At 38.3% G+C, this 27,332-nt stretch overlaps 1 protein-coding gene across 1 annotated transcript in view; it reads left to right on the forward strand.

The window, feature by feature from the left end:
* Positions 1–27,332, forward strand: part of HECW1 (HECT, C2 and WW domain containing E3 ubiquitin protein ligase 1) — a 583,340-nt gene that overhangs the window by 54,724 nt on the left and 501,284 nt on the right. The window contains 1 exon segment of the mRNA XM_028525426.2: positions 3,126–3,233. Within this exon segment, the coding sequence (XP_028381227.1) occupies positions 3,126–3,233 (108 nt within the window).

The following is a 27,332-nucleotide window of genomic DNA, read 5'->3' on the forward strand; positions in this document are numbered from 1 at the left end:
TTCTTGCTATCTCTATTTTGAAGTTTTGCCTAAGTGATGCAGACTCTGGCCCATTGGAGCCTGTGTGTTGTGGATGTGGTAAACAAGTTCACCCAGACTACAGAAGTCCTGTGGTGAAAAAGGGATGGCACAAACACTCTCTCAAGAGGAGAGCACATCCACCCTTGCCTGGACAGGCTTTTATTGCTTTCAAGTTGCATTACCTCAAAGAAGGTTCTCATTCATTATCCTTAGATTTATATTAAGTGATTACACCTTACAGATAACAAAGAAAACATGAAAAGAAAATGTTGCAAGTGCAAGGGAATGATAAAAATGATTGGTTGGTTACATTTGGTCCTTGGGACATCTTAGCACAGATTTTAGGGAGTTTCTTCAGATATATACATTAAATGTGTGCAGTCTTAGCTCAGGGTGAGGGAGTTTTAGCAAAAGCAAGTCTCATGGCAGCCTAGGTACAGTGCAGGCCTGATTCCCCATGGGAAAGCCAATGCACACCTGGCTCCTGTGTGCCAGCTCTCATTCGATCAGTTTTTTAGATCAGTGCTGGGCTACATTTGCCACACCATGCTGATCAGTTCCCTATACCTAAGTTCCTGGAGTATCCTTATAACCATTGTTACAGTTTTGTATCTGGTAAATTTCTTGCCTCTATTTATTGAGTTCTTTTTCTGGGGATTTCTTCTATTCTTTCATCTGGGACATGTTTCTTTGACTTCTTATTTTGCTGCCTCTCTTTATTTGTTTCTATTATGAGATAGATTAGCTATGACTCCTAGTTTTGGTTTGGTGACTGCCTGTAGTAGTTCTCATGGCTAAGTAGCTCTGTCTTCCTGGTAACCTGAGCTAGGTGCTCCAGGATGTCCCTTGTGTGGGTTATGTGAGTTCTCCTATTGTAATTGAGTCTTGATTGTTTTTGCCTCATCTGTGGTGATGTTGCCCCTTATGCTTGCCATAACAATGAATGTGGTTGCTTACCACACAAAGTTGAATTTACCCCAACAGCGTGTGATATCCTTTTAGCTATGCCACTTGTAGAGCTGATTGGGTAGTGCTCTTATGCATTCTGAATCTTCCTGCTGAGTGTGTTGATTCTGTGGCCACTTGAGAAGGACTCCTGTGCATGTGAACATCTGGCAAGGCCTTTGGCTATTCCTAGGCTACCAGTTTGGAGCTACAAAGTTATCCACAGTTTGTGACTGCCTTAACTGGACCTGGGTGTGTGGAGGCCAACACTAGCTCCAACTCTGGGATAGGCCAGCCATAGGCCTAAGTTTTCCCAAGATTTTCCTTTGCCTTTTAGCTTCCTCTTAGGCTCTGACACTGAAAGAGCTTTTGGAAGTGCATGAATTGTATGAGGTAGGTTCCCAGTGAGTCACCAGGTTGGGGCAAGTGATGTTTACCAGACTTGGATAGAGTCTCAAAGAATCATGAGGTTGAGGCCAGCACCCAGTAGAATTTACCAGGTCCAGACAGACTAAGAGTTGGCCATGTTAATGAAGGGTTTGGCACAGGAGTATGGTGTCAGTTGGCCATGCTGAGGGCTACAGCCCCCACCCCAGAGCCATACTGCTCAGTTTTTACCAATGTTTGCCCTGATCTCCTGGGGAGTCTTTTGCGCTGCCAGCCCAGTCTGGCTACAGCCCATTGACAATATTGCAGAGAGCAAGCTCAGCAGGTTGGTGTTACAGGCATTTGGTAAGGAGAAGTTAGTGGTTGTCCCATGGTAGGGCTAGTGGATCTGTCATTGGGGCACAGAGAACTGCTACTGTGAGTCATGGGGCACCACTTCTCTGGTTCATGTGGGGGGAGAGAACCACTGTTCTGTTGCTTGGGATGCATGAAGCTGATGATCTGGCTTGTGTGCCTCTCAGTTCTGGCATGCAGGGCATGTAACACCACTGCCCTGGCACGCTGTGGGGAGAGGGGAAATGGCACCCACCACATTGGCCCACAACCCAGTCTCTGTCTGCCCCTAAGCTTGCTCCATATACCTTCAAGAAAGTTTACACCACCAACTAAGGGAAGTTGTGAGCTTGACAGGGCAAGGTTATAGGCAGTTGAGAAGGTGGAGCTATAGATTTTCCCTTAGACCAATGCAGGATAAAGAGGAGTGCTCAAACAAAAAAAAAAAATGTCTTCTGTGGTCTGTATAGAAGAGGGACATAACACAGGCACCCTGGTTGTCCCTTTAGCTGTCTCCCTGGAACCATATAATCCAGTCTCTCCTCACACAACTCCAGTGGGATCTAATCTCCACTCCCTCTGCTGAAACCCATGATGCCCCTCAAGTGAGATTTTGTGCACTGACCTTTTAAGAGGGCACCTGGGTTAATGGACTCCCTTCTCTCCCCAGTGGGCAGAATACCCTATGATTTTTACAGCTAGATATTATATGGAGGGAATACCCTATGATATTTACAGCTAGATATTATATGGATATTATATGCCTCTTCCAAACTCTGGTGCTCCAGCCTGGGAAGCCCTGCATGGACTTGAGACCTCACACTCCCAAGGGGGGAACTTTGCAGCTGAGATGTTTCTCCCAGGTCTCAGTGATCACATGTGTGTGCTGGGCCAGGCCTTTTTGCACCTCCACCTTTCCTACCAGTTTTGAGATGACCTCTGTAAATCTTTCATTATACAATTTCTGTTCAACTTGTATTCAGGTGGGTATTCAGCTTGATTGTTTTATATTTTAGCTGTAATTACAGTTCATACCAGGGAGGAGGGGAGTATAATTTCCACCTATTCTGCTGCTATTTTTTCCCACCTAAGAGAACATTTTCACACTGAGATTTCATACACATAGGTGCTTTCAAAAGTAAAATAAACTACTATAAAATCAATCACATCTCTGGTTTTGGAATTGTTGAAGAACCAGCCAGATGGTCATTGACCAAGAGAATTGAGGAGTGGAAAGAGATTCCTGAATTAAGAAGGGGTTGTACCAAGTGTTCCTGTAGATACTTATTCTATGATTCTTTGTGAGCTCTCTGATTCCACATGATTTTTCCTCCATTTATCTGGAGATGGCATTAATATCCTATGCTCTTATTTTCTCCTATATATGCCATTTGCTGATATGTTTCTCTACTTTCCTTTTTCTTTTTTTTGGAATATAGATGAGGTCTTATCAGAAAACTTTCTGGACTATAAGAACCGTGGAGTAAATGGTTCTCATCAGGGACAGATCATCTGGAAGATTGATGCTAGCTCTTACTTTGTGGAACGTGAGTATTTTTCCCATTCCTACTGTTTAAGATGAAGCAGAATTCAACTGTTTTATTCTTTGTACCATTGTATTACCTCTTAGAAATATTCTGTGTAAAAGAGACACATATATTTGATGAGATGCCTAAAAGTACTGAGTTCTGTATAACAGTTGGGTAACAGCCATCCAACATAGCCCAGAAGGCCACTTCTTTAATTTCAAGGAAAAGTTTTGTTCATGTTCATTCACCAACCTCTGGACTCAAGACCTTGTGATTCCTATCCCTTAATTTTTGTTCCATGTCTCCTCCAGGTGCTCTTCAACTTTGTGATAGTTGCCCATGCTGGTGATATTCCATACTTTTTCTAGGGATGGGGATGATGCATTACTACAGCCCACCTGTATCTTTCATTCTTGATCTACTGACATTTCTGAATGTATAAACTTGACATCATGTGTCTTATTATTTTCTAAAAATTTATGTTTTCTTTGAAAATAAATCATTTTTATAGTTATAAAAGGGTGTTTTTCATAGGTCCCTATACTGATACATTTTCCATTGCATGAGAGACTATCTCTGTGGGCCTCATGTTTTCCAGATGAAGTAATGCATGGGTTACCTTTAGTCTACAACTCCTTCCCCTAAGTTGGATAAGGTGCTCAATGCACAAACTCCTTCATGTATTACTTGGTTCATAGCTGGTATTCATTTTATATAACTCTTCTGAAGGAAATGGAATAATTTACTGTTTCAACTGCCTAGTTGTCAGAGGAAATGATACATGGCCAGGAACCTAAAGTTGTCTATCATCACTTGACTTTTGGTTCAAGAAAAACTACATCTTCTAGCATGATATATCCCTATTTATATTCACTCTTATTTTTAATCATTCACTCAATAGACCTTTTCTAAGACCAATTATATTCCAAAGGCTAAAGATTTGATAATGAAATTTGCTTTCTATTTGCTTTCTAGAAGCATATGGTGTCTCTGCTCCTAGAAATGACACAATTACACACACATCCCCCCCTTTTTTCTGCATCAGCACATGCAGAAAGGAGAAGACAGTCAGAAGATTTGATACTACCAGATGTAGAGAAGACATGATTTTATGGGGTGTGGTTGTTGGCCTTTGACTTTGGCTTAGGCATAATGAAATTCTTAGTAAGAGACTTCCTTTTGTTAAGACTTATCTCCCTGACTCTAGCATTTCTCCTCTCTAGTTCATCCTCCACACTGATACCAGACAAAATTCCTTAAAACCTATTCTACCACCTCCCTAAAAGCCTCATGACTCCATTTTGGTTATACAAGTTTTGGTTATGAATCAAAAATAAGACTTTCTGCAGTTTCTGGGTAGTAATAGAAACATTAGCCTAACTGGCAAATTATACCTTCTTAAAATTTAAAATAATTTTGTGAACTTTGAATATTAGCCAGATTTTAAATTTTGAGGTAGAACAGGTCATTCTTTCTACATATGGGTTAAATTAAAGCAATAAAATAAATGAAGTTTTCATTTTATTTTCATATTTCATTTTTTTATCCTTTTACTATTTCCTTTTATGAGAATGGAGGTATGTTACTGATTACATGGAGTCTACAATGTTCTAATAGCATATTACTTTGGGATTATGTTTAATTCAGAATTGGGTAATTCCTATTTATTTATAAACTTTTCTTTAAATTTAATATTTATCGTACTATTTTCCATTGTCATTTAGTCCCCTTACACCACCCTACCCCCAACAATGATCTCACTGTTGTCCATGTCTATGGGTCCTTTTTTCTTATTTGCTCAATGTTTTCCCCTTACTTCCCCCGCCACACTAGCTGCCTTCCTGCTCTACATCTATGAGTCGGTCCCCTTTTTCATTGTTAGTTTGGTTTGTTTATTAGATTTGATATATAAATGAAATCATATTAGTATTTCTATGACTTTCTATTTCACTTAACATAATTTTCTCTAGGTCCATCCATACTGTCACAAAGGGAAAATTTACTTCTTTATTATGGCCAAGTAGTATTCCATTGTGTAAATGTCCTACAGTTGTTTTATCTATTCATCTACTGATTGATGCTTGGGCTGCTTCCCTATCTTGACTATGGTAAATAATACTATGATGAACATAGAAGAGATAATGTTCTTTTGAATTAGTGTTTCTACAGATATATTCCCATAGTGGGATCACTGGGTCAAAAAGCAGATCCATGTTCAATTTTTTGAGATAATTCCATACTGCTTTCCACAATGGCTGCTTGAGTCTGCATTCCCATCAAGAGTGCAAAAGGGTTTCCCTTTCCCAACATCCTCACCAGCACTTCTGTTTGTTGATTTATTGATGATAGCCATTCTGACAAATGTGCGATGATATCTCATTGTGGTTTAAATTTGCATTTCTCTGGTGACAAGAGACATTGAACATATTTTCATATGTCTATTGGCCATCTGTATGTCTTCTTTAGAGAAGTGTCTATTCAGGTCCTTTGCCCACTTTTTAATTGGGTTGTTTGCTTTTAATGTTGAGTTTTGTAAGTTCTTTATAAATTTAGGATATCAACCCTTTATCATAATTATCAGATAATATGTTTTCCCATTTTTTGGGTTGTCTTTTTATTTTGTTGATGATTTCCTTTGCTGTGCAAATATTTTTTAGTTTAATGTAGTCCTATTGGTTTATTTTTTTTCTTTTGTTTTCCTTGCCAGGAGAGATATATTTGATAAAATATTGCTGCAAACAATGTCTGAGATTTTGCTGCCTATGTTTTCTTCTATGATTTTTGTGTTTCAGATCTAATATTTAAGTCTTTTTTTCTTTTCCTTTTCTATCATGTTTTTTATTATTGATCAGTTACAGTTGTCCCATCTTTTTTCCTTCTTGTTCTACCTTGCCCCTTAGCCCACTCCCATCGTCAATCTCTTCCCATTGTCCAGGCAGTGAGTCCTCTATTCACATTCCTTGACTTGCCCATTCCTCCTTTCTCCCCCATTACTCCTTTGCCCCATCCCCTCTAGTCACTGTCAGTTTGTTCTTTATTTCCATGATTTTGGTTCTAATTTACTCATTTTTTGTTGTGTTAAGTTCCACTTATAGGTGAGATCATATGGTATTTGTCTTTCACTAGGCATATTTCACTTAGCATAATACTCTCCACTTCCTTGATTCACTTTGAATTTATTATTGTGTGTGGTCTATGGAGTGGTCTAGTTTCATTTTTCTGTACATATCTGTCCAATTATTCCACTGCTATTTTTTTAATAAGCTATCATTAGCTCATTGTGTGTGCTTGCTTCCTCTGTCAAATATTAATTGACTATAAAGGTATAGATTTATTTCCATTTATTCAGTTCCATTGATCTGTGAGTCTGTTTTTATGCCATTACCATGCTGTTTTGATTTCAGTGGCCTTATAGTATAGTTTGATTATCAGGTAGCATGATTCCTTTGTTTGTTTTTTCTTAGCATTGCTGTTGCTATACAGGGCTTTTTTGTGGTTCCATGTAAATTCTTGTTGAAGATGTTATTTTTACTCCACTTTATGTTTCTGCTCTCTTTGTTGAATATTAATTTACCATAAAGACTTGGGTTTATTTCTGGTCTCTCTATTCTGTTCAGTTGATCTATGTGTCTGTTCTTATGCCATTACCATACTATTTTAATTACAGTAGTCTTGTAATGTAGCTTGAGGTCAGGTGTGGAGATTCCTCATACTTTGTTCTTCTTTCTAAAAATTGCCATGGCTATTCAGCATTATATATGGTTCCATGTAATTTTTTGAAATGCTTGTTCTATATCTGTGAAATATGTCATTGGTGTTTTAATAGGGATTGCATTAAATCTTTAAATTGCTTTGGGTAGTATGGGAATTTTGACGATGTTAATTCTTCCAATCCATGAACATGGTATATGCTTCCATTTATTTGTGTCTTCCTTAATTTCTTTCTTCAGTGTTATGTAGTTTCTGAGTATAGGTCTTTTATCTCCTTGGTTAGCTTTATTCCTAGGTACTTTATTTTTCTTGTTGCTATAGCAAATGGTATTTTCCCCAATTTCTGTTTATAATAATCCATTATTGGTATATCACCTTCAATTTCTGAATATTGACTTGTATCATGCTGTTTTGTCAAATTCACTTATTGGGTCAAGTAGTTTTTTTGTAGAGTCTATAGGGTTTTCTATGTATGCTATCATGTCATCTACAAACAACGGCATTTTTACTTTCTCCTTTCAAATTGTCCTTTCTAATGCCTGTTATTTCTTCTTCTTGTCTGATTGCTGTGGTTAGAACTTCCAATACTATGTAGACTAGAAGTAGTGAAGGCGGACAGCCTTGTCTTTTTCCTGATCTTATTCAGAAACCATTTAGTTTTTGTCCATTGAGTATGATGTTGGCTGTAGGGTTTGCATATATGGACTTTATTATGTTTAGGTATGTTCCCTCTAGTCCTACTTTGCTGAGTGTTTTTATCATAGATGTGTGCTGTAACTTATCAAATATTTTTTTGCATCTATTGATATGGTCATGTGATTTTTGTCTTTTCTTTTGTTTACTCGATGTATTAGGTTTATTGATTTGTGCGTATTGTACCATCCTTGCATCTTTGGGATGAGTCCCACTTGATCTAAGTTTATGAACTTTTTGATGTATTACTGGATGAGGTTTGCCAAAACTTTGTTGAAGATGTTAGTGTCTATGTTTCTCAGTGATATTGGCTTGTATTTTTTTTTCTTTTTTCTATCTTTGTCTGGTTTGGGGATTAAGATGATGCGGCCTCATAAAAAGAGTTTGGTAGTATTCCATCTTCTTGGATTTATTGGAATAGTCTGTGAAAGATAGGGGTTAGCTTTTACTGATGTTTTATAAAATTCTTCCGTGAAACCATCCAGTCCAGGGCCTTTGCATGTTGGGAGTTTTTGATTACTGCTTCAATTTCATCAGCTGTTATAAGTTTATACAGACTTTCTGCTTCTTCTTCATTCAATTTTGGTAGATTATATTTTCCTAGAAATTTGCCCATTTCACCTAGGTTTTCAAATTTCTTGGCATATGGTTCTTCATAGTAATTTCTTACAGCCCTTTGTATCTCTGTAGTATCCATTGTAATCTCTCCTGATTGTGTTTATTTGGTTCCTCTGTCTTTTTTTCTTGATGAATCTGCTCATTTCTTTTTGATAGATTATTCCCTTGAGTAGTATGAAGTATCCTTATGGGTCTTTCTTTATGGCCTTTGTTTTGAAGTCTATTTTGTCAGATATAAGTATTGCTACCCTGGCTGTTTTTTCCTGTACATTTACTTTGAATATTTTTTCCAACCTTTCACTTTCAGTCTGTGTAGGCCGTTTTTTCTGAAGTGGGTCTCTTGAAGACAGCATATGTGTGAATCATGTTTTCTTATCCATTCAGCTACCCTTGTCTTTTTATTAGAGCATTTAATCCATTTTAATTTAAGGTTTTTATTGATAGGTACTTATTCAGTGCCATTTTACTCCCTTTGTACCTCTGTTCCTTTGTCTCTCACTGTTTTTCTTCACCCTCTTAAAACATTCCTTGCAATGCTGGTTTGGTGGAGGTGTATTTTTTCAGCATTCCTTTGCCTGGGACACTGCTTATTTTGCCATACATTTTAATTGAGAGGATTGCTGGGTAGAGTAGTCTTGGTTTCAGGCCTTTTATTTTCATTACTTGGAATATTTCTTGCCATTCTCTCCAGGGTTGCAGTGCATCTGTTGAGAAATCAGCTTCTAGCCTTATCAAGCCCATTTGTACATTACTTTTTGTTTCTCCCTTGCTGCTTTTAAGATTCTTTCTTTATCTTTAAAACTTGACATTTTAATTATGATGTGTGTTGAAGTTGGCTTCATTGGCATCATCTTTATTGGGACCCTCCGTGCTTCCTGAACTTTTGTGTTTTTCCCCCCTCCAAGTTTGGAAAGTTTTCTGTCATTATTTTTTGAAGCAGGGTTTCTATCCCTTGCTCATTTTCTTCTCTTCCTGGTATTCCTATGACTTTAATGTTGCTGTATTTCATGTGGTCTTGAAATTCTTTTATGCTATCTTCATGTTTTTTTGAGTCTTTTTTCATAGTGCTGCTCTACCTGGGTATTTTTTACCTTGTCTTTCAGTTCGCTAATTTGGTTCTCTGCTTCAACCAGCCTTCTTATTATTCCTTCTAGTGTTTTTTTTTTTTTTAATTTCAGGAATTGTATTCTTTATTTCTTCTTGGTTCTTGTATAGTTTCTATTTCTTTTATCATACTGTTGTAGTTCTCACTCAGTTCAATGTAGTTGTCTGTGAGTTCTTTGAGCATCCTTATAACTGTTCTTTTGAATTGTATATTTGATAGTTTGCTTGCCTCAATTTCATTTATCTCTTTTAGTGGGGAGTCTTCTGTTCCTTTCGATTGCATGTTCTTTCTTTGTCGTCCCATTTTAAGTGAATCTTTTTGTTTGTTTCTGTGATTCCTGATGTTCTGCTTTTCTAGTTGTCTTTGTAGGGTGAACTTCTATGGTAGGAGTTATGTGGGGCTCAGTGATGTGGTCTCTTTGATCTTATCTGGATGTTCTAGAGTTGCCCTTTCTTCCATTTGTGTGGTCTCTCTTGTTGCACTTGGGGATTTTCCTATTGGTGGCTCCTTTGTTGGTAGGTTCTCTCCTGCAGTGGGTTTAGTGATATTCATAACTCCAACCTTATCTTGTATATGTTCAGGGGCTGGGCGAAGATGAAATGGAATAAGATAACAGGAGAGTATTTTGTTTGATTTAAAGTACCAACAAGTAGAAAATGGATAGGAGATCCTTTAGAGAAGTATGGCAATAACCAAGACAAGTCTCTTATGAGGGAGAAGAAGAATGTGAGCTGACTCAAGAAAACAAAGTGCTTATTCAAGATTAGATGGTAAAATATAGTGAGACTAACAGCTAGAAAGTTGGCATAGTGTGCAGGAGAATAAAGTTAACCACAACAGTAATAAAGCTCAGGAAGATAATGAAATGGACCAAACCAGGAGTTGTGCTCTGTGGGAATTGGAGCAACAATAATATGACAAGAAACATATGATCTGAACAAAAAGAATAAAAAGTAAAAGCCCAAGAGTAGTATGTTACTGGAATATAAGTGAAGTGATGGAAGGGACACTGAAATGCAGTACAAAAGGAAGAACAAAGAATACCAGTCAAACAATGAAAGCAAACAAACAACACAAAGAAAATTAAATGGAAGGAAGAGAAATAAAAAATAAAATAATAATAAAAAACAAATATAAAAATAAAAAGTAAAAAATGTAATGCGAGTTCTATAGGATAGCAAAGTGAATTTTTTCCCAGTTGTTGGTTTTAGCTTTCTGATCTCCCTGTGGATCTGCTTGCATTCTTTTACAACTCCAGGTCTTATTGTCTCACACTTGGTAAAAAACAAACAAACAAAAAAAGCCTCACTGACCTCAAGTCTTGCCATGCTGGTTCTGCTAGTCTTCCTGGATGCTTCGGGCAGAGGGGACTAGGGTCCTTTTTCTTTTCATGTGGTTCTTCAATGGGCACTTGGACATGGCTATAATATTCACAGGTGTCCAGCCTCTAATCCACACCCTGAGAGTGCTGAGAGGTCCTCACTGTCCATAAACACCAGACTTGCACCTTTAATCCTCCTCATTGTATCACCCTTCCATTAGTCCGTGAGGTGCACTGAGTGGAAACAACTCTCACTCCTCCTTCCTCTTTGCTGGGTTGGGCACTGTGCGGGCATTTAGTCCTTTCCAAGCAGTTTAGTTCCTCTATTAAATTAAGTCTCTCTGGGGACTGCTACCTCTCTAAGCCATTGCTACATTGCTTTGATCAGTCTGTGAGCCACACTAATTTGCAGCAAATAGCTACCCTCCTCCTCGCTCTTCACTGGCCTGGCTGGGCTGTCACACACAGGAGTTCCTTGCAAAGTGGCTGAGATCTTTTGTTTTGAGTGAATTCCCCTTGGTTGCTTAACAAGTGCCTGGCTTTTCACACAGCCCAACTCTCTTACTAGTCCTGAGAGACTATCAGGGTCAAGGTCAGTCATAGCCTAACTCTTCAACCTCCAGGTATCATCCAGTTCTGGAATTTCACTGGTACTGTCCCAGCCTTCAACCACAGTCCCAGCTGGGGAAAACTGCTTCTGTGTGTTATCCAGTGCATCTTTATCTCCCCAGTGGCTTCGAGCATCCAGGTCTCTCCTGGTGTGGAACTTGCTACCGGGCTCTGGGAGGTCTGGGAGCTGTGAAGTTACAATCACTGACCTGGCTCTCCCCCAAAGCTCCTGCATCAGCTAGGTCCCTGGCACAGGACCTGGGGGTCTTCCCATTGCCCTGCAAAATCTCCTTACCATCCATTATTAAACATCCTCTGTAATGTTTGGCTTCCAAACTTCATATAAGCTTGGATTCTGTTGGCTGTTCCCTATGTTCTTCAGAATATTTGCTAGGTATCCCAGTTTGGTGCATGAGCAAGGGGATTCAGTTCCCACCTACCTCACCACCATCCCTGCTATATTTTTTGGATGTAGCAGTTATTTGGTGTTGTTTTTAGTATTTTCTATACACAATATCATGATATCTATGAATAATGACAGTTTTACATCCTCCTTTCCAATTTGGATATGTTTTATATCTTCTTCATGTATGATTGCTGTGCTAGAAGTTCCAGTACTATGGTGAATAAGATGGTGAAAGTGGGCATCCCTGTCCTTTTTCTCATCCAAAGGAAATCCTTTTGTTTTGTTTTGTTTTTCCCCATTGAGCATGATGTTGTTGAAGGTTTTTTACACATATCCTTTAACATGTGGAAGACCATAAGTATGGTCTCTCTATTCCACCTTTTTTGAGATTTTCTTTTATAAACACGGGCTGGGTGTTATTGAATGTTTTTCTGTAACTATTGATGTGATCATGTGAGTTGTAACATTCATTCTGCTTGTGTGATATATTAAGTTGATTAATTTGCCAATACTGTATCAATCAGCCTTGCATCTGCAACATAAATCCCGCTATACCATGGTGTATGACCTTTTTAATATATTGCTTGATCCAGCTTCCTAATATTTTGTTGAGGATTTTAGCATCTATGTTCATCAGGGATACTGGCCTATAATTTTCCTTTTTGTGGTGTCTTTATCTGTTTTGTTGTTGCTGTTGTTGTTGTTTTAACAAGAATAATGCTGGCCTTGTAAAAAGAGCTTGGGAGTCTTTTCTCTCCTTGTATTTTTGGAATAGTTTGAGGCCTTGAGAATAGTGGTTAATTCTTCTTTAAAAGTTTGGTAAAATTTACCTTTGAAACTGTGTAGTCCAGGATATTTCCTTTCTTTGCTAGGAGTTATGTGTTTATTACTTCAATTTCATTAGTTGTTATTAGTTTATTCAGTTTTGCTGATTTTTTCTGAATCAGTCTGTAAGATTATATATTTCTGGGCACTTTTCAATTTCTCCCAGTTTGTTCAATTTGTTGGCGCATAGTTATTTATGTATTTTCTTACAATCCTCTGTATTTCTGTTGTGTCAGTTATTACTTTACCTCTTTTATTTCTTATTTCTATGTTTACTTTTTAATATATTTTATTGATTTTGTGATTGCATTTGTCCCATTTTTTTCTCCCCTTTTATTCCCCTCTCCCATGCATCCTCCCCACCAGCATTCCCCCACCTTAGTTTATGTCCCTGGGTCATATATAGAAGTTCTTAACCTCCCCCTGTCTATCTTTAACCTATCCACTTATACTTCTATTCCTTGTACCTTTCCCCATTCTACCCCCCTTCACCTTCCTACTGATAACACTCCATGTGATCTCCATTTCTGTGATTCTATTCCCTTCTAGCTGTTTGCTTAGTTTGTTCTTGTTTTAGGTTAAGTTGTTGATAGTTGTGAGTTTGTTATCATTTTACTGTTCATATTTTTGGTCACTGTTTTTGTTGATAAGTCCCTTTAACATTTCATATAAGAGCTTGGTGATGATGAACTCCTTGAACTTGACCTTATCTGGGAAGCACTTAATCTGCCCTTTCATTCTAAGTGATAGCTTTGCTGGATAGAGTAATCTTGGATGTAGGTCCTTGCCTTCATGACTTCGAATACTCTTTCCAGCCCCTTCTGCCTGTAAGGTTCTTTTGAGAATTAGCTGATAGCCTAGTGGGAACTCTCTGTAGGCAACTCTCTCCTTTTTTCTCACTGCTTTTAAGATTCTCCTCCTTGTCTTTAATCTTGGGCAACTTAATTAGGATGTTGCCTTGGTGTGGGCTTCCTTGGGTCCAACTTGTTTTGGACTTTCTGAGCTTCCTGGACTTCCTGGAAGTCTATTTCTTTTACCAGATTAGGAAAGTTATCCTTCATTATATTTTTAAGAAGTTTTCAATTTCTTGCTCTTCCTCTTCTCCTTTTGGCACCCCTATGATATGGATGTCAGAATGTTTAAAGTCCCAGAGGTTCCTAAGCCTCTCCTCTTTTTTTTTTTTTTTTTTTTTTTGCATTCTTGTTTCTTCATTCTGTTCTGATTGAATGTTTATTTCTTCCTTCTTGTCCAAACCACTGATTTGAATCTTGGTATCCTTCTTGTCACTGTTGGTTCCCTGTACATTTTCCTTCATTTCACTTTTCATAGCCTTCACTTTGTTCTCTATTTTGTGACCATACTCAACCATGTCTGTGAGCATCCTTATTACTAGTGTTTTGAACTCTGCATCTGATAGGTTCACTACCTCTTCGTCTCTTAGTTGTATTTTTGGAGCTTTGATCTGTTCTTTCATTTAGGCCGTATTTTTTTTTTCTCAGTGCACTTGTTACATAGTAATAGGTGAAGCCTTAGGTGTTCACCATGGTAGGGCAACCCACATAGCTGTTTTGTGGCACTGTATGTGTGGGAGGGGTCTGAGAGGGAACAATGTCACTTGCTTGTCTCTCAGCTGGCTTTCAGTGAGTTTCCCCACTACCCACAGGCAAATTGGGCCCTTCTGGTGCTAGTTCCGGGAGGTGGATTTATGGACATTGTAGGGCCCTATGGGTCTCTCCAACAAACTCTCCTGTGAAGCTGATATTTTCTCCTGCTGCCACAACCTCCACAGTTTTTTACAGTCAAAGGTTTTAAGTCTTTATTTCCCTGCACTGGAAGTCTGGATTCCACAGCCTGTCTCGTACTCCTGTTATTCCTCCTATTTTATCTGCATGCAAATGTGGGATCACCCGGTCTGCTAGCCACAGCACCACCTGTCCCTGTCTGCCAGCCACTGCCTTGCCACTGGTCCTGTTCACCCCGCTTGCTTGTCTCCTCCTCCCCTACTGGTCTTGATGAATATTTCTTCTTTAACTCCTTTGTTGTCAGACTCCCATACAGTTCAATTTTCTTGCAATTCTGGTATTATATTTGTTTTTAAATTTGTTGTTGTTCTTTTGTTTGTGGAGGGAGGCAAAGTGTATATTCCTATGCCTCTATCTTGGCCAGAAGTTACCTCTTCCATTTCTGATAATATTTATTTGTGTCCTTTTTCATTGTTCCTTGTTGAGTCTGGCCAAAGATTCATCGATCTTGTTTATCTTTTCATAGAATCAGATTTTAGTTTTATTTATCTTTTGTAATTACTTTTTAATCTCTACTTATTATTTCATTTCTTATATCTACTATGGGTGTTTGTTTTCTTTGTATAGTTTTAGCTTTAGGTTAGATGTTATTAGGGTTAATTTTCTTCTTCCTTTTAAGGTAGGACTGTAATATTATGACCTTCCCTCTCACTGCTTTCACTGTGTCTCATATACTTGGATTAGTTTACATGTTCAGTTTTTATTTGTTTCCAAGTAATTTTTTTCCTTGAGTTGATAACCCAATCATTATTAATAACATTTTATTTAGCCACCATGTAGTTGAATGTTTTGGAGTTTTTTTATTGTAGTAAATGTCTAGTTTTTTGCTATCATGACCTGAGAGGATATTTGATATGATTTTAACCTTTTTGAACTTGTTAAGACTTATTTTTCATCCTAAAAACATGGTCTATCTTTGAGAATGTTTAATGCACATTTGAGAAGAATGTATGTGCTGCTATGGGGTGAAATGGTCTTACATATTTATTAAATCCATCTGACCTAATATGTCATTTAAGGTTTCTCTTTCCTTGTGGGTAGGTTTTCTGAAATAGCTATCCAGTGATGGCAGTGGGGTGTGAAATTCCCTTACTACAATTATATTGCTGTTAAACTCTTTCTTAAAGTCTACCAACAGTGTGTGTGCATAAAAAAACATATGTGTGTGTATATATGTAACATATATTAGTATATGTTACATAGTGTACCAACAGGTATATATATGTATAGTTGTTCTTGGGTAAATATATGTTTACTATGCTTATGACCTCTTGTTTGATCAATCACTTAATATTATGTAAGGATCTTCTTTGTCTGTTGTTATGGCCTTTGTTTTTGAAGCCTATTTGGCAGATGTAAGTATTGCTACCTTGGCTTTTTTATTGTTTGTTTTTTTCCATTTGCCTGGTCTGTTTTTTTTTTTTTTTTTCATACCTTCACTTTCAGGTTGTGTAATTTTTTGTTTTGAGGCGAGTCTCTTGTAGACAGTATGTTTTATTATCTAATTCAGCTACCCTATATCTTTTTTGGGGGGCTTTTAAGGTTATTATTGATATATACTTATTTATTCCCATTTTAAAACTATGCTCCTCTATTTCTTCTTCTTAAAACAGTGTCATTAACAATTATTGCAATGCTGTTCTGGGGGTAAATGAACTCATTTAGCCATTCTTTTGTCTTGGAAGTTCTATATTTCACTTTCAATTTTAAATGATAGACTTGCTGGATAAAAATTTTTTGTTTCAGGTCCCTGCTTTCATTACCTTGAGTACTTCATGTCAATCCTTTCTGGCCTGAATTGTTTCTGTTGGGAAATTAGCTGAGAGCCTTATGTGAACTGTCTTGTAGGTAATTAATGGTTTTTCTCTTGCTGCTTTTAAGATTCTTTTTTGTCTTGAAGCTTTACAATTTTAATTGTGATGTGTCTTGGTGTGGTTATCCTCAGATTCATCTTGATTGGGACTCTCTCTGCTTCTTGAACCTGTGTAACTTTTCCTTCACCAGGTAGGGAGGCCTTTCGTTATTATTTTTTCCATCATGTTCTCTATCCCATGCTCACTTTATTCTCCTTCTTGCATCCTTATGAGGCAGATGCTATTATGTTGTGTGTTGTCCTGTTATTTCCTTGAATCATTCTTACTCTTTTTAATTTTTTTCTTTGTACTGCTCTGATTGAGGTTTTTCCTACTTTGTCTTTTAACTCACTGATTTGATCCTTTGCTTCATCCAACCTACTTTAAAATTTCCAGTGTATTTTTAATGTGAGGTATAGTATTCTTCATTTCTCTCTGGTTCTTATTCATGTTTTTACATAGTTTCTTGTAATTCTCACTGAGTGCCTTGAGCATTTTTACAACTATTACTTGAGTTCTATATCTGATAAACAAGAGACCTTTTTGTTTGTTTCTGTGTATTAGATAGAACTGCTATGACTCCTAGATTTGCTGGGTGGGCTTCTGTATTAGGTGTTCTGTGGGACCCAATGGTACAGTCTCCTTGACCTCCTGAACTGGATGCTCTACAAATGTCCCTTGTGTGGGTTTTGTGCACCCTCCTGTTGGAATTGGGTCTTGAGTCCTGTGTGCCTGTTAGTCGGTAGAATCAACCCTCAGTATGGCTAATTTTGAGGCTCAATCTGACATCATTCAAGTTATTAAACAAGTGCTGACAAAATAAATCCAAACAAAACAAAACCCAATAACAACAAAAACAACATAAAAATAAGGAAAAAATAACAATACTGGACAAAAGAAAAAATAATAGAAGAATAAAGAATGGAAAAAAAATATGAAAGGAAAGAAGAAATAAAAAGTACATATGGATTAAGAAAAGATAAAAAATAGAATAAGAAAAAATAAAAATGAAACTGAACTTTTGACTAACCATTCTCTTTTTAGAGAATAAATGAAAAAAAATTGAAAATATAGAAAAGAATGATAAATAAAAAAGTGTATTTTGCCTCAGGAGAGATTACTGCCTGCTGCAATCTCTTTTTGGATATGCTTTTTCTTCTGAAGTAGATCCTGCTCTCATGATGTCTGAAGCTGCCCATTTAGTGTTCCAGTTCAGGGCTCCTGAGAGGTCCTCTGATTCAAGCCAATGTCAGATGCTGTCTTCAACTGGCCCTCAACACCCTATCCAAATCTATAGGTGATCCACAGTTTGTGGATGCCTTTGCTGCACTTGGCTGCTCATGGGAAGGACCAAGGTGCACTCCTAGATTAGCTTTTATAGTCATAAGGCAGAGGGGTGGATCAGCAAATGTTCCATGGCACCCTGGAATCCACCTCTACATGTATCCAACATCAGGACAGCTGCCAGGCTTGGCCACAGAAAAGGCTCAGTTTCTGAATGAGCCTCTGGCAGTATTGAAATGGTGGAGCCACTGGATGTCCCATGAGGGAAAGATGTTGTTCAAACTTCATATCTTAGTCCAGGACTTTTTCCTTACCTTGGCAGAGCCTCTTGTGGTCTGATGGGTGGAGTATCTGGAGCCTAAAGGTGGGTCCGCCCTGGTTTTTGCACTTTGAATGTTCCCACTCGCAGCTGCTCTCCTTTCTGCTAACGGAACTGTGTTAAGTGGGGTTTTCTGGGACTTGGCATGGCTGATTCAAACAGCCTGTTTGGAGGTGGTATTCATAACCTGTAAGGGGGGATGTGTACTTTCCTTTCTTCTCTTCTTGGTACAACATGGCCTTAACTCCCAGAGGAGCATGGTTCTGCTTTCCCACAATGCAGCCACAGAGCCCAGAATTTGCCCATTTTAAGTTATGGACAGAAGCCTCCCAGGAACAAACAGTCCCCAAAAACCACCTCTGCTTGAATCCCTCGCAACCCCACACCACAAAACCATGCAGGAGGGGGCTAAAAATCAGTCTTACTCATCATTCCAATCTCTCTGCATGGACTGTCACAGCAGGGCAGGGCAAAAATTTCAGCTTTGCTCAGGCTCAGAATGGGCTGAATGTCTGACTCCCCATGCCATCAAACCAAGCAGAGTGGGCTGAAAATCCGAGCCCTGGGCCATTTCTTTATTCCAAGAAATTTTGCAGTACAGGTCAGACCTAACAGTTTTGGCAGGTGGAGAGGAGGGACACCACCTGTGTACTCAGTGTGTGTCAGACCAATCCTTTTTTACCCAAGTAGCACAGTTTAGTCACAGACCAGCTCTCTGCCCAATGCTTTCCAGAGAATAGAGGTCCCCTTAATGTCACAGCTGGGTGTAGAAAGTACACTTCTACACAAAACTTGAGCATGGCAAACATAGTGTCTCCAGCAGTCATAGACCAGAGAAAACTTCCCAGGCTGGTGTTGTAATAATAGGAGCACTCTATCCCTGGGATGGTGTGGTCTGAGTCTACCAGGTGGACAGAATCCCCACTGGCTCCCATTCCTCAATGCTAGATGGGCTTCCCTTCCACAGCATCTTTGTTGCTCTGGGTTGGGGATACTAACGTGGGGTTGAAACTCCATACTCCTGCAAGGATGGTGTTTAATATCTGCAATGACCCTACAGCTTCTCAGCAGCCGCATTTGCATGGCTCACCCCTTCTATGTCTCTGCACTGATCAGTCTCCTGTGGCACCTTCTGTGTTCCTTGGTTATAATGTTTGAGATCTGCTATACTTTGACTGTTTTTCAAGTTTATTATTCTGTGATTTAGCTGCAAGTCCAGTCTGGAGCTGGGAGCCAAGGGAACTTCCACCTACTCTGCAGCCATCTTGAATCTCATAAGATGATGTCTTTACCAAATTGCAAAATTTGTTATTTGCATTCTGTAATATATAAAATTATTTTTCTGTTAGAGTCCTACATTACCTCAATGAGAATTTTACTACAAAAATAACCTTTAGGATTAATAAAAATATCGTGTTTATCATGGCTGATTATAGTAAAGCAAAGATTTTTTGGTGCAACTTAATATGGCTTTTAAACATGCAATTTTGTTATTTTTTGATGAGTTATTGGATATAAGCTTCTGAAGTTAAATATAACTAATCAAAATGCAGGTTTGGCTGCCTGCTGCAACAAAAACTAAACTCATGAGACAGGTACTGGTGAAAAAGAAAAGGAATAGGTTTCCAGAACGAATAAGAAGGTCCATATTTATGCAGTCTACAAGAAACCCATTTCAGATTAAAACACACACACACACACACACACAGTCTAAAAGCCAACAGATGGAAAGAGATATTTCATGCAAATATAAAGAAAAAAATAGCTGGTTAGCAATACTTATGTTATACAATATAGGCTTTACAAAAGATAATAATAAAAAACAAAGGAGGACATTTCTTAATGATAAAGGGATCAATCCAACAAGAGGATACAGCCCTTATAAACAATTATCTGTCCAATGTAGGAGCATCAAAATATATAAAGCAAATACTGAAGTACATAAAAGGACAGATCAGCAGTAATATAATCATACTACGAGACTTTAGCATCCATTAACATCGATGGCTAGATCTTCCAGATAGAAAATCAGTGAGGAAACTGCAGCCTTAAGTGAAACATACAGTAAGATGAATTTAATTGATATTTTCAGAGTATATCACTCCAAAGCAACAAATATGCATGCTTTTGAAGTACACATGGTATAATACTTTATAAGGATAGACTACATGTTAGGCCACAATCAAATCTCAATAATTTAAGAAGACTAGAATTATGTCAGGTATATCCTCTGACCACAATGGTATAAAACTAAAAATCAATTTGAAAAAATAAGCTTAAAAAACACACAAACAAGTGGAGGTAAAATATCATGCTAATAACAATGGATAAGTTAACAGTAAGATTAAGGATAAAAAAGATACTTTAAGACAAATGAAAGTAAAAACAAAATGATTTAAAAACTATGGGATACAGCAAAAGCAGTCCTAAGAGAAATTCACAGCAATATATGCCTACCTCAAGAACAAAGAAGACTTCAAATAAATAATCTAACTCCATGCCTAAAGGAATGAGAAAAAATAATGACAAACAAAGCTTAAAGTAGTAGAAGGAAGGAAATAATATAGATCAGAGCCAACAAAAATAAAATAGAGTTTAGAAAAACAATAAAAAGGCCAATGAAATCAAGAGGTTTTTTTTTTAATTTATTTTTATTTTTTTAGAGAGAGGGGAAGTGAGGTACAAAGAGGGGGAGAAAAACATCAATGGCAGTTGCCTGTCATGTGCCTTTTACTGGGGACCTGGCCCACAACCCAGGCATGTGCCCTGACTGGGAATCGAAGTAGCAGCCCTTTGTTTGCAGGCCAGTGCTTAATCCACTGAGCCACGCCAGCCAGTGCCCAAGAGTTGTTTTATTTTCCAGTGAAAAAATTGATAAACTTTAACCAGACTCATCAAAAAAAAATAAGAGACAGGTCCCAAATAATAAAATCAAGGAGGAAAGAGAAGTGAAAACTGACACTACAGAAATATAAAGGGTTTTAGAAACAAAGACAAAGAGGGGAAGGAGTGAGGGTGGGAGGTGGGTGTGGGTAGGTGTGGGGAAGTGGTGGGGGGGAGGAAATGGAGACAACTATACCTGAACAACAATAAAAAAAGAAACTCAAGCAAGAGGACAAATAAAAGAAAATACAAAGGGTTTTAAGAAAATACCATAGTAAATTACATGCCAACATATTGGACAATTGGAAGAAATGGATAAATTCCTAGAAACATAGACTCATACAAGGCTAAATCAAGAACCCCAAAACCTGAACAGATTGATTAGTACCATAAAATCGAATAAGTAATAAAAAAAGTCTTACAAACAAAATCCCTGGACCATATAGTTTAACAAGTTAATTTTGCCAAATGGTCAAAAAATTAAAACCTATCTTTCTAAAGATATTTCAAAAAATTCAAGAGAACTGAAGGCTCCCAAGCTCATTTTACCTGGCTAGAATTACATGATTTCAAAACCTGGCATGGACATTATCAGCAAATTTCTGATAAATATAAATGCATTAATTTTCAATAAATATTACAAAACCAAATATACCAATATGTCAAACATATCATATACCATGATGAAGTGTGACTTATGTCTAGCATGCAAGTCTGGCTCAATATCTACAAATCAATTAAAGCAATATGACCACATTAAAAATTAAAAATAATAAAATTATATGATTATAAAGATGCAGAAAAAGCGCTTGACAAAATACAGATTCCATTTATGATAAAAACTCTCAGCAAAGTCGGAATAGAAGGAACATAAATCAACATAAGTCAACATATGACAGACTCACAGCTAACATATACAACAATGAAAAGCTAAAAGCATTTTACTTATGACAGAAGACAAGATTGTCCACTTTTCACCAGTTCTATTCAACATAGTATAAAATATTCTAGCCATAGCAATCAGCCAAGAAAAAGAAATAAAAGGCATCCACGTTGGTAAGAAAGAAGTATAAATGTCATTATTTGTAGAAGACACGATATTATATATGTAGAGAACCCTAATGATTCTGTAACCAAAAATGCAGGTTTGGCTGCCTGCCCCCACAAAGGCAACACTTGTGAGAAAGATGCTAGTGCAAAAGAAAAGAGGTATGTTGAGGTGCCTCACAATGTGGAAGAATGGTGACCTATCATCTCAAAGACCAATCCCTTTTCCTTCATGCCTCATCTTTCTAGCTTTGGGCATGCTTGGGCCTTATCCACTCATCATTTTAGGTTTCAGCATGCTCAATATAAAACCTCCCTCTACTTCTGGCCAAGATGGAGGCATAGGTGGACACACTGTGCCTCCTTGCACAACCAAAATTAAGGACAACAAAAATGTAGAAACAAGCAAACAACAAACAAACAAACAACCAGAGCAGACAGAAATTGAACTGTATGGAAGTCTGACGACATTCATCCAGACTGGTAAGAGGGGCAGAGTCAGAGGCCGGCGGAGAGGGTCACGGCAGGCAAAAGTGGTGGCTGGCAGACCCAGGCGCACAGGTGGTGGCCAGAAGATCCTGGGCATGAGGAAGAAACAAGCAGACCCAGTGAGGCATGCAAGGCAGCTGGCTGTCCACAGTCACATATTTGTGTGCAGATAAACCAGGTGAAAACAGGCAGCGAGATAGATCATGCAACCCAGGGACCCAATGTGGGGAAACAAAGCCTAAAGGCACTGATTGAAAACACTTGTGGGGGTTGAGGTGCTGGGAGAGACTCCCAGCCTCAAGGAGAGTTCATTGGAGATACCCACAGGGTCCTAGAACATACACAAGCCCACCCACCCAGGAACCAGCACGAGAAGGGCCTAATTTGCTTGTGGGAAGTGGCAGAGGGGACTGAAATCCAACAGAGAGTGGAGCAAGCACCATTGGTCCCTCTTGGACTCTGCCCCCTCATACAAGCCACAACCCAGCGACTGGGTTGCCTGGCCCTGATGAACACCTAAGCCTCCACCCCTAATACGTAACAGGCATGACCAGACCAGAAAGAAAGAAAGAAAGAAAGAAAGAAAGAAAGAAAGAAAGAAAGAAAGAAAGAAAGAAAGAAAAAGAAAAGGAGAAAGAGAGAAAGAGAAGAGAAAGAGAGAGAAAGAAAAAAAGATGGCTCAAATGGAAGAACAAAATGAACGTTCCAGAGCCAATACTTTTAAGCGACTAAGAGACAGCCAGCCTATCAGATGCACAGTTCAAAGCACTGGTGATCAGGATGCTCACAGAATTGGTTTGATTTTGGTCACATATTAGATGAAAAAATGAAGGCCACAATAAGTGAAATGAAGAAAAATGCACAGGGAACCAATAGTGATGGAAAGAAAGCTGGGTCTCACATCAATGGAGTGGACCAGAAGGAAGAAAAAACATACAATCAGAAAGAATGAAGAAATAAGAATTCAAAAAAATGAGGAGAGGCTTAGGAACCTCCAGGACAATCTTTAAAACATTCCAACATCCGAATTATAGGGATACCAGAAGGAGAAGAGGAAGAGCAGCAAGTGGAAAACTTATTTGAACAAATAATAAAAGACAACTTCCCCAATCTGGCAAAGGAAATAGACTTCCAGGAAGTCCAGGAAGCTTGGAGAGTCCCAAAGAAGTTGGATCTAAGGGGGAACAGGCCAAGGTACACCATAACTACATTACCCAAGACTAAAATTAAGGAGAGAATTCTAGAAGCAGCAAGAGATAAAGGGCCAGTCACCTACAAGAGTTCCCATCAGACTGTCAGCTGATTTTTCGAGACTTGTAGGCAAGAAGGGGCTGGAAAGAAGTATTCCAAGCCAAGAAAGGCAAGGACCTACATCCAAGATTGCTCTATCCAGCAAAGCTTTCATTTAGAATGGAAGGACAGATAAAGATAAGGTCAAGTTAAAGGAGTTCATCATCACCAAGCCCTTATTTTATGAAATGTTAAAGGGACTTATCTAAGAAAAAGAAGATAAAAAATATGAACAGTAAAAAGACAGCAAACTCACAGTTATTAACAACCACACCTAAAACAAAAGCAAACTAAGCAAACAAATAGAACAGGAACAGAACCACAGAAGTAGAGATCACATGAGGGTTAGCAACAGGGGACTGGGAGGAGGAGACAGGGGCAAAGGTACAGAGAATAAGTAGCATAGAAGGTAGGGGGAAAATAGACAGAGGGAGGACATGAATAGTAGGGGAAATATAGAAGCTAAAGAACTTGTAACACATGGACATGAACTAAAGGGGGGAATGTGGGTGGGAGGGGGTGTGCAGGGTAGAGGGGTATGAAGGGGGGATATGGGACAACTGTAATAGCATAATAATAAAATATATTTTAAAACAAACAAAACAAAACAACCCTCCCCGCTGCCATCTTGGCCAAATAGGGAGACATCCTGGCAATCTGACGGATTGTGTAGAATAAAATTTCCCCCTTCAAAACTCTGGACCCTGGTAATCTGACAAGGGCAAATGGATGGAAGTCTTATCTGCAGTCTTACCTATCCCCAAGTCCAGAGATTCTTTCTGTATACTAAGAAAGAAGGGGGTCAAGGATGGAGGGAAGCCTTTAGTTGAAGGAAATATCGATGTTCTCTGGAGGTGGCAAAGGTGTGTCTATAAGAATGGCACCACTGAACAAGTGAAACTTCATATTTCAAGATATGGTGTTGCAGTTGGGCTTCTAAAGTGAGACCTATTATGTAGACAGGCAATCGAGTATTTAATGTTATGTTTAGTACTGCAGAAGAAATTATAGTGAAATCAGAAATGGAGAAACTAAAGAATCCCTATGATCTAATCCTGAGCAGGGCTTTGTATGGCACATAAAATAGAATGATAAATTTGCCTAGGAAATCACTGTCTGGGAAATGCAGGCAAAGCCATTATCAGTCTAAACATGGGCATACAGTATAGCTATTGTCAAACATCAATAATAAAATAAAAAAGTACTGTCACTTAGCTTTGAGAGGTGCTGTCTCTTTCTGAAAGAGGAATTTTTAAGTTTCTTTTAGGAGTGCAGGTCCAGCTTCCCTTGCTGTGTCAACAACAGCAACAATATTCATGTCTTTCTCAATTGGTGCCACTTTATCTGTGTTTGGTGGATTCAAGCCTTGATTCCTGCAAGATTTAGGAAAAAATGTGTTTTCAGTATAATGCCATAGGGACCTGTCCATTGCTTTATTAACTGCTGGTCAGGATCCTGGGTTTTCCAGGTCTTTACTATGACTTGATCTTCCAGTTGGAATAGGTATAAGGCCTTGTAGTTTGGCCAGATGGTAGATGAAATGAGCAAAATTATGCAAAGTTGTTAGTGTTTGCCCTAAATGTTTGACATACTGTTTGATTTTTGATTAGTGTTCTAAATCTAAAGAGGGTATTCCTAAAACAGAAGCTTGGAAAGATCTCCCTTAAACTATTTCAAAAGGATTTAATTTAAGCCCATTTCCAGGTACCACTCTAATCAAAACAAGGCAAATACAAAATGCTTGGTCTCATTTCTAGTGTGTTTTCCGCACATACTTTTATCTGGATCTTGTTTGTAGTGTAGTTTTTTTTTCTTAGTCATTCTGTAGATTGGGATCTCTAAGATGTATGTACCTTCCATTGAATCGTTAGTGCCTGACAAATCTTCTGTCTTCCAATAGAGATTTCTGAAGTGAAGAATGGTCCATTGTCACTTCGAATATTGTGGAAAAAAAAAAGTCCAAACCTAGGAATCATTTTTTTAGTAGAACTTTTTCTACCCTCATTTGCCTTCCCGGTTATGGTGGGGTATTTCTCTAACTACCCAGAAAAAGTGTCTACAAAAACTAATATAAATTTAAGTTTCCTATGATTTTACATACCTGCGTAAAGTCGACTTGCCAATCTTCAAATAGGTGTATCTCTTTATATTGTACTCCCATTTCTGTTGGTGCATGCTTTTTTTTTTTCTCAATGGTCATATTCTCCCGACAGTCTCTTATCTACTGATGAAGTTCAGAGTCTAGTCCTTTCAAAGAATTTTACAATGGTTTCTCTGTAAGGCCAATGGTTGCAATCCAAATATGGCAAATCCTATGATCCTATGACTCCACAGAGCTGTCTTCAGTTCTCTGAGATTTTTATTGTAGCTATGGCTTGTTTTTGATCAATCATCAAGCTCCTACTGCTCTGTTTTCAATGGGAATGTCGTGTATGCCACCCTCTGTTTGCAAATCTGGGCCTCTTGAGATGACACTTTATACCCCTCTTTTGGCCAAATAATTCAGTACTGTCTTTGTAAATATTTCTAGCAATTAGTAAGTCATCTATATATTGTAGAAGGATTCCAAAATTTAATTAAATATCACCTAAACCTCTTTTTAGTATTTTCCCAAATATGATCTGGAATTCTTAAATCCTTATGATAACACAGTCCAACAGTATTGGAGTGCAGCTTTAGTTTCTGGGTCCTGCTCTTCAGAGGAAAATAAACAGTTGAGTCTGTCCATCTATTGGGGCACAGAAAAAAAATGTCTTTCAAGTCTAGGACTGAAAACCATTTGCTCCCTTCTGGCACTATAGTAAAAAAAGTTTCTGTTAAGCATGATAGTATGAGTGTTCTGAAAAAAATATCATTTATGTTCTTAAGGTCCTGTACAAATTGATATTCATCAGATTGAGGCTTTTTGACTGGCAAAATGGGAGTGTTATAGGAAGACTGACATGGTCAATTAAACCCAGTTTTAAGTATTTCTGCGATACTGGGCTGAATTCCCTCTAAAGCTTCCTTTTAAATGGGGTATTGCTACTTTTGGGGGGGGGTCTCTGCCCTTTCTTTTTGTTTTATATTATGGGTTGAACCCCTGCCTTACCTGGGGCTCCATCAACCTAAACTGCTGTATCAACATGCTCATCCATCTCAGGTGGATAGAGTTCTCCTGCGGGTTCTTCCAGGGAAGTCAAGAGACCCTGGAGCTGGAGAGAATGTTCCAGCAGGACTTTTAAACATAATTTCTTTTTCTCAGGAGAAAAATTTTTGGGCATGCAGTTCACAGTAAATCTTGGCCCAAAGATGGAATGAGAGAGTCTAGCATGAAGAGAAACTGTGCATGCATTTGTGATACCCAAGTTGCCATTTTAGAAGGTGAAGGACCCAAGTGGTAGAGGGTTCAAGTGCCACAAATCCCAAGAGACTTGAAGCCCAAGTGGCACTAATCCAAAGTGGAAAGAATAGAGGACCCCTACTGTTTATACTGGTTTGACTTACCCAGTCTTGATGTCTGTCTACTCCCCAGAAACTCATTTTCTTTCACCAGTCAAGCACTTCATGTGGCTGACACCTTTAAAAAAGTGTGCAGAAAAATTCCCTTAGGAAAGCTCTCAGCAGCTACTGAGAAGGCTTCATAGTCTGGCTTATTGGATTGGCCTGCCATAGGCATCTGGGTCTCTATCCCAGGCCTTCTGAGACTAACAATGTCCATATGGTCCTAGCAGAGTAGCCAAAACTATAACCAAAATGCAGTTCAGCTGCCTCCCACAGCAAAAAGCCAAACTTGTGATACAGGTGCTGGTGCAAAAGGAAAAAGGTTTATTTATGTGCCATGTGACATGGAAGAGTGGTGGACTTCCCTCTCAAAATCATC

The sequence above is a fragment of the Phyllostomus discolor genome, chromosome 10, assembly GCF_004126475.2.
Source record: "Phyllostomus discolor isolate MPI-MPIP mPhyDis1 chromosome 10, mPhyDis1.pri.v3, whole genome shotgun sequence".
Lineage (NCBI taxonomy): Eukaryota > Metazoa > Chordata > Mammalia > Chiroptera > Phyllostomidae > Phyllostomus > Phyllostomus discolor.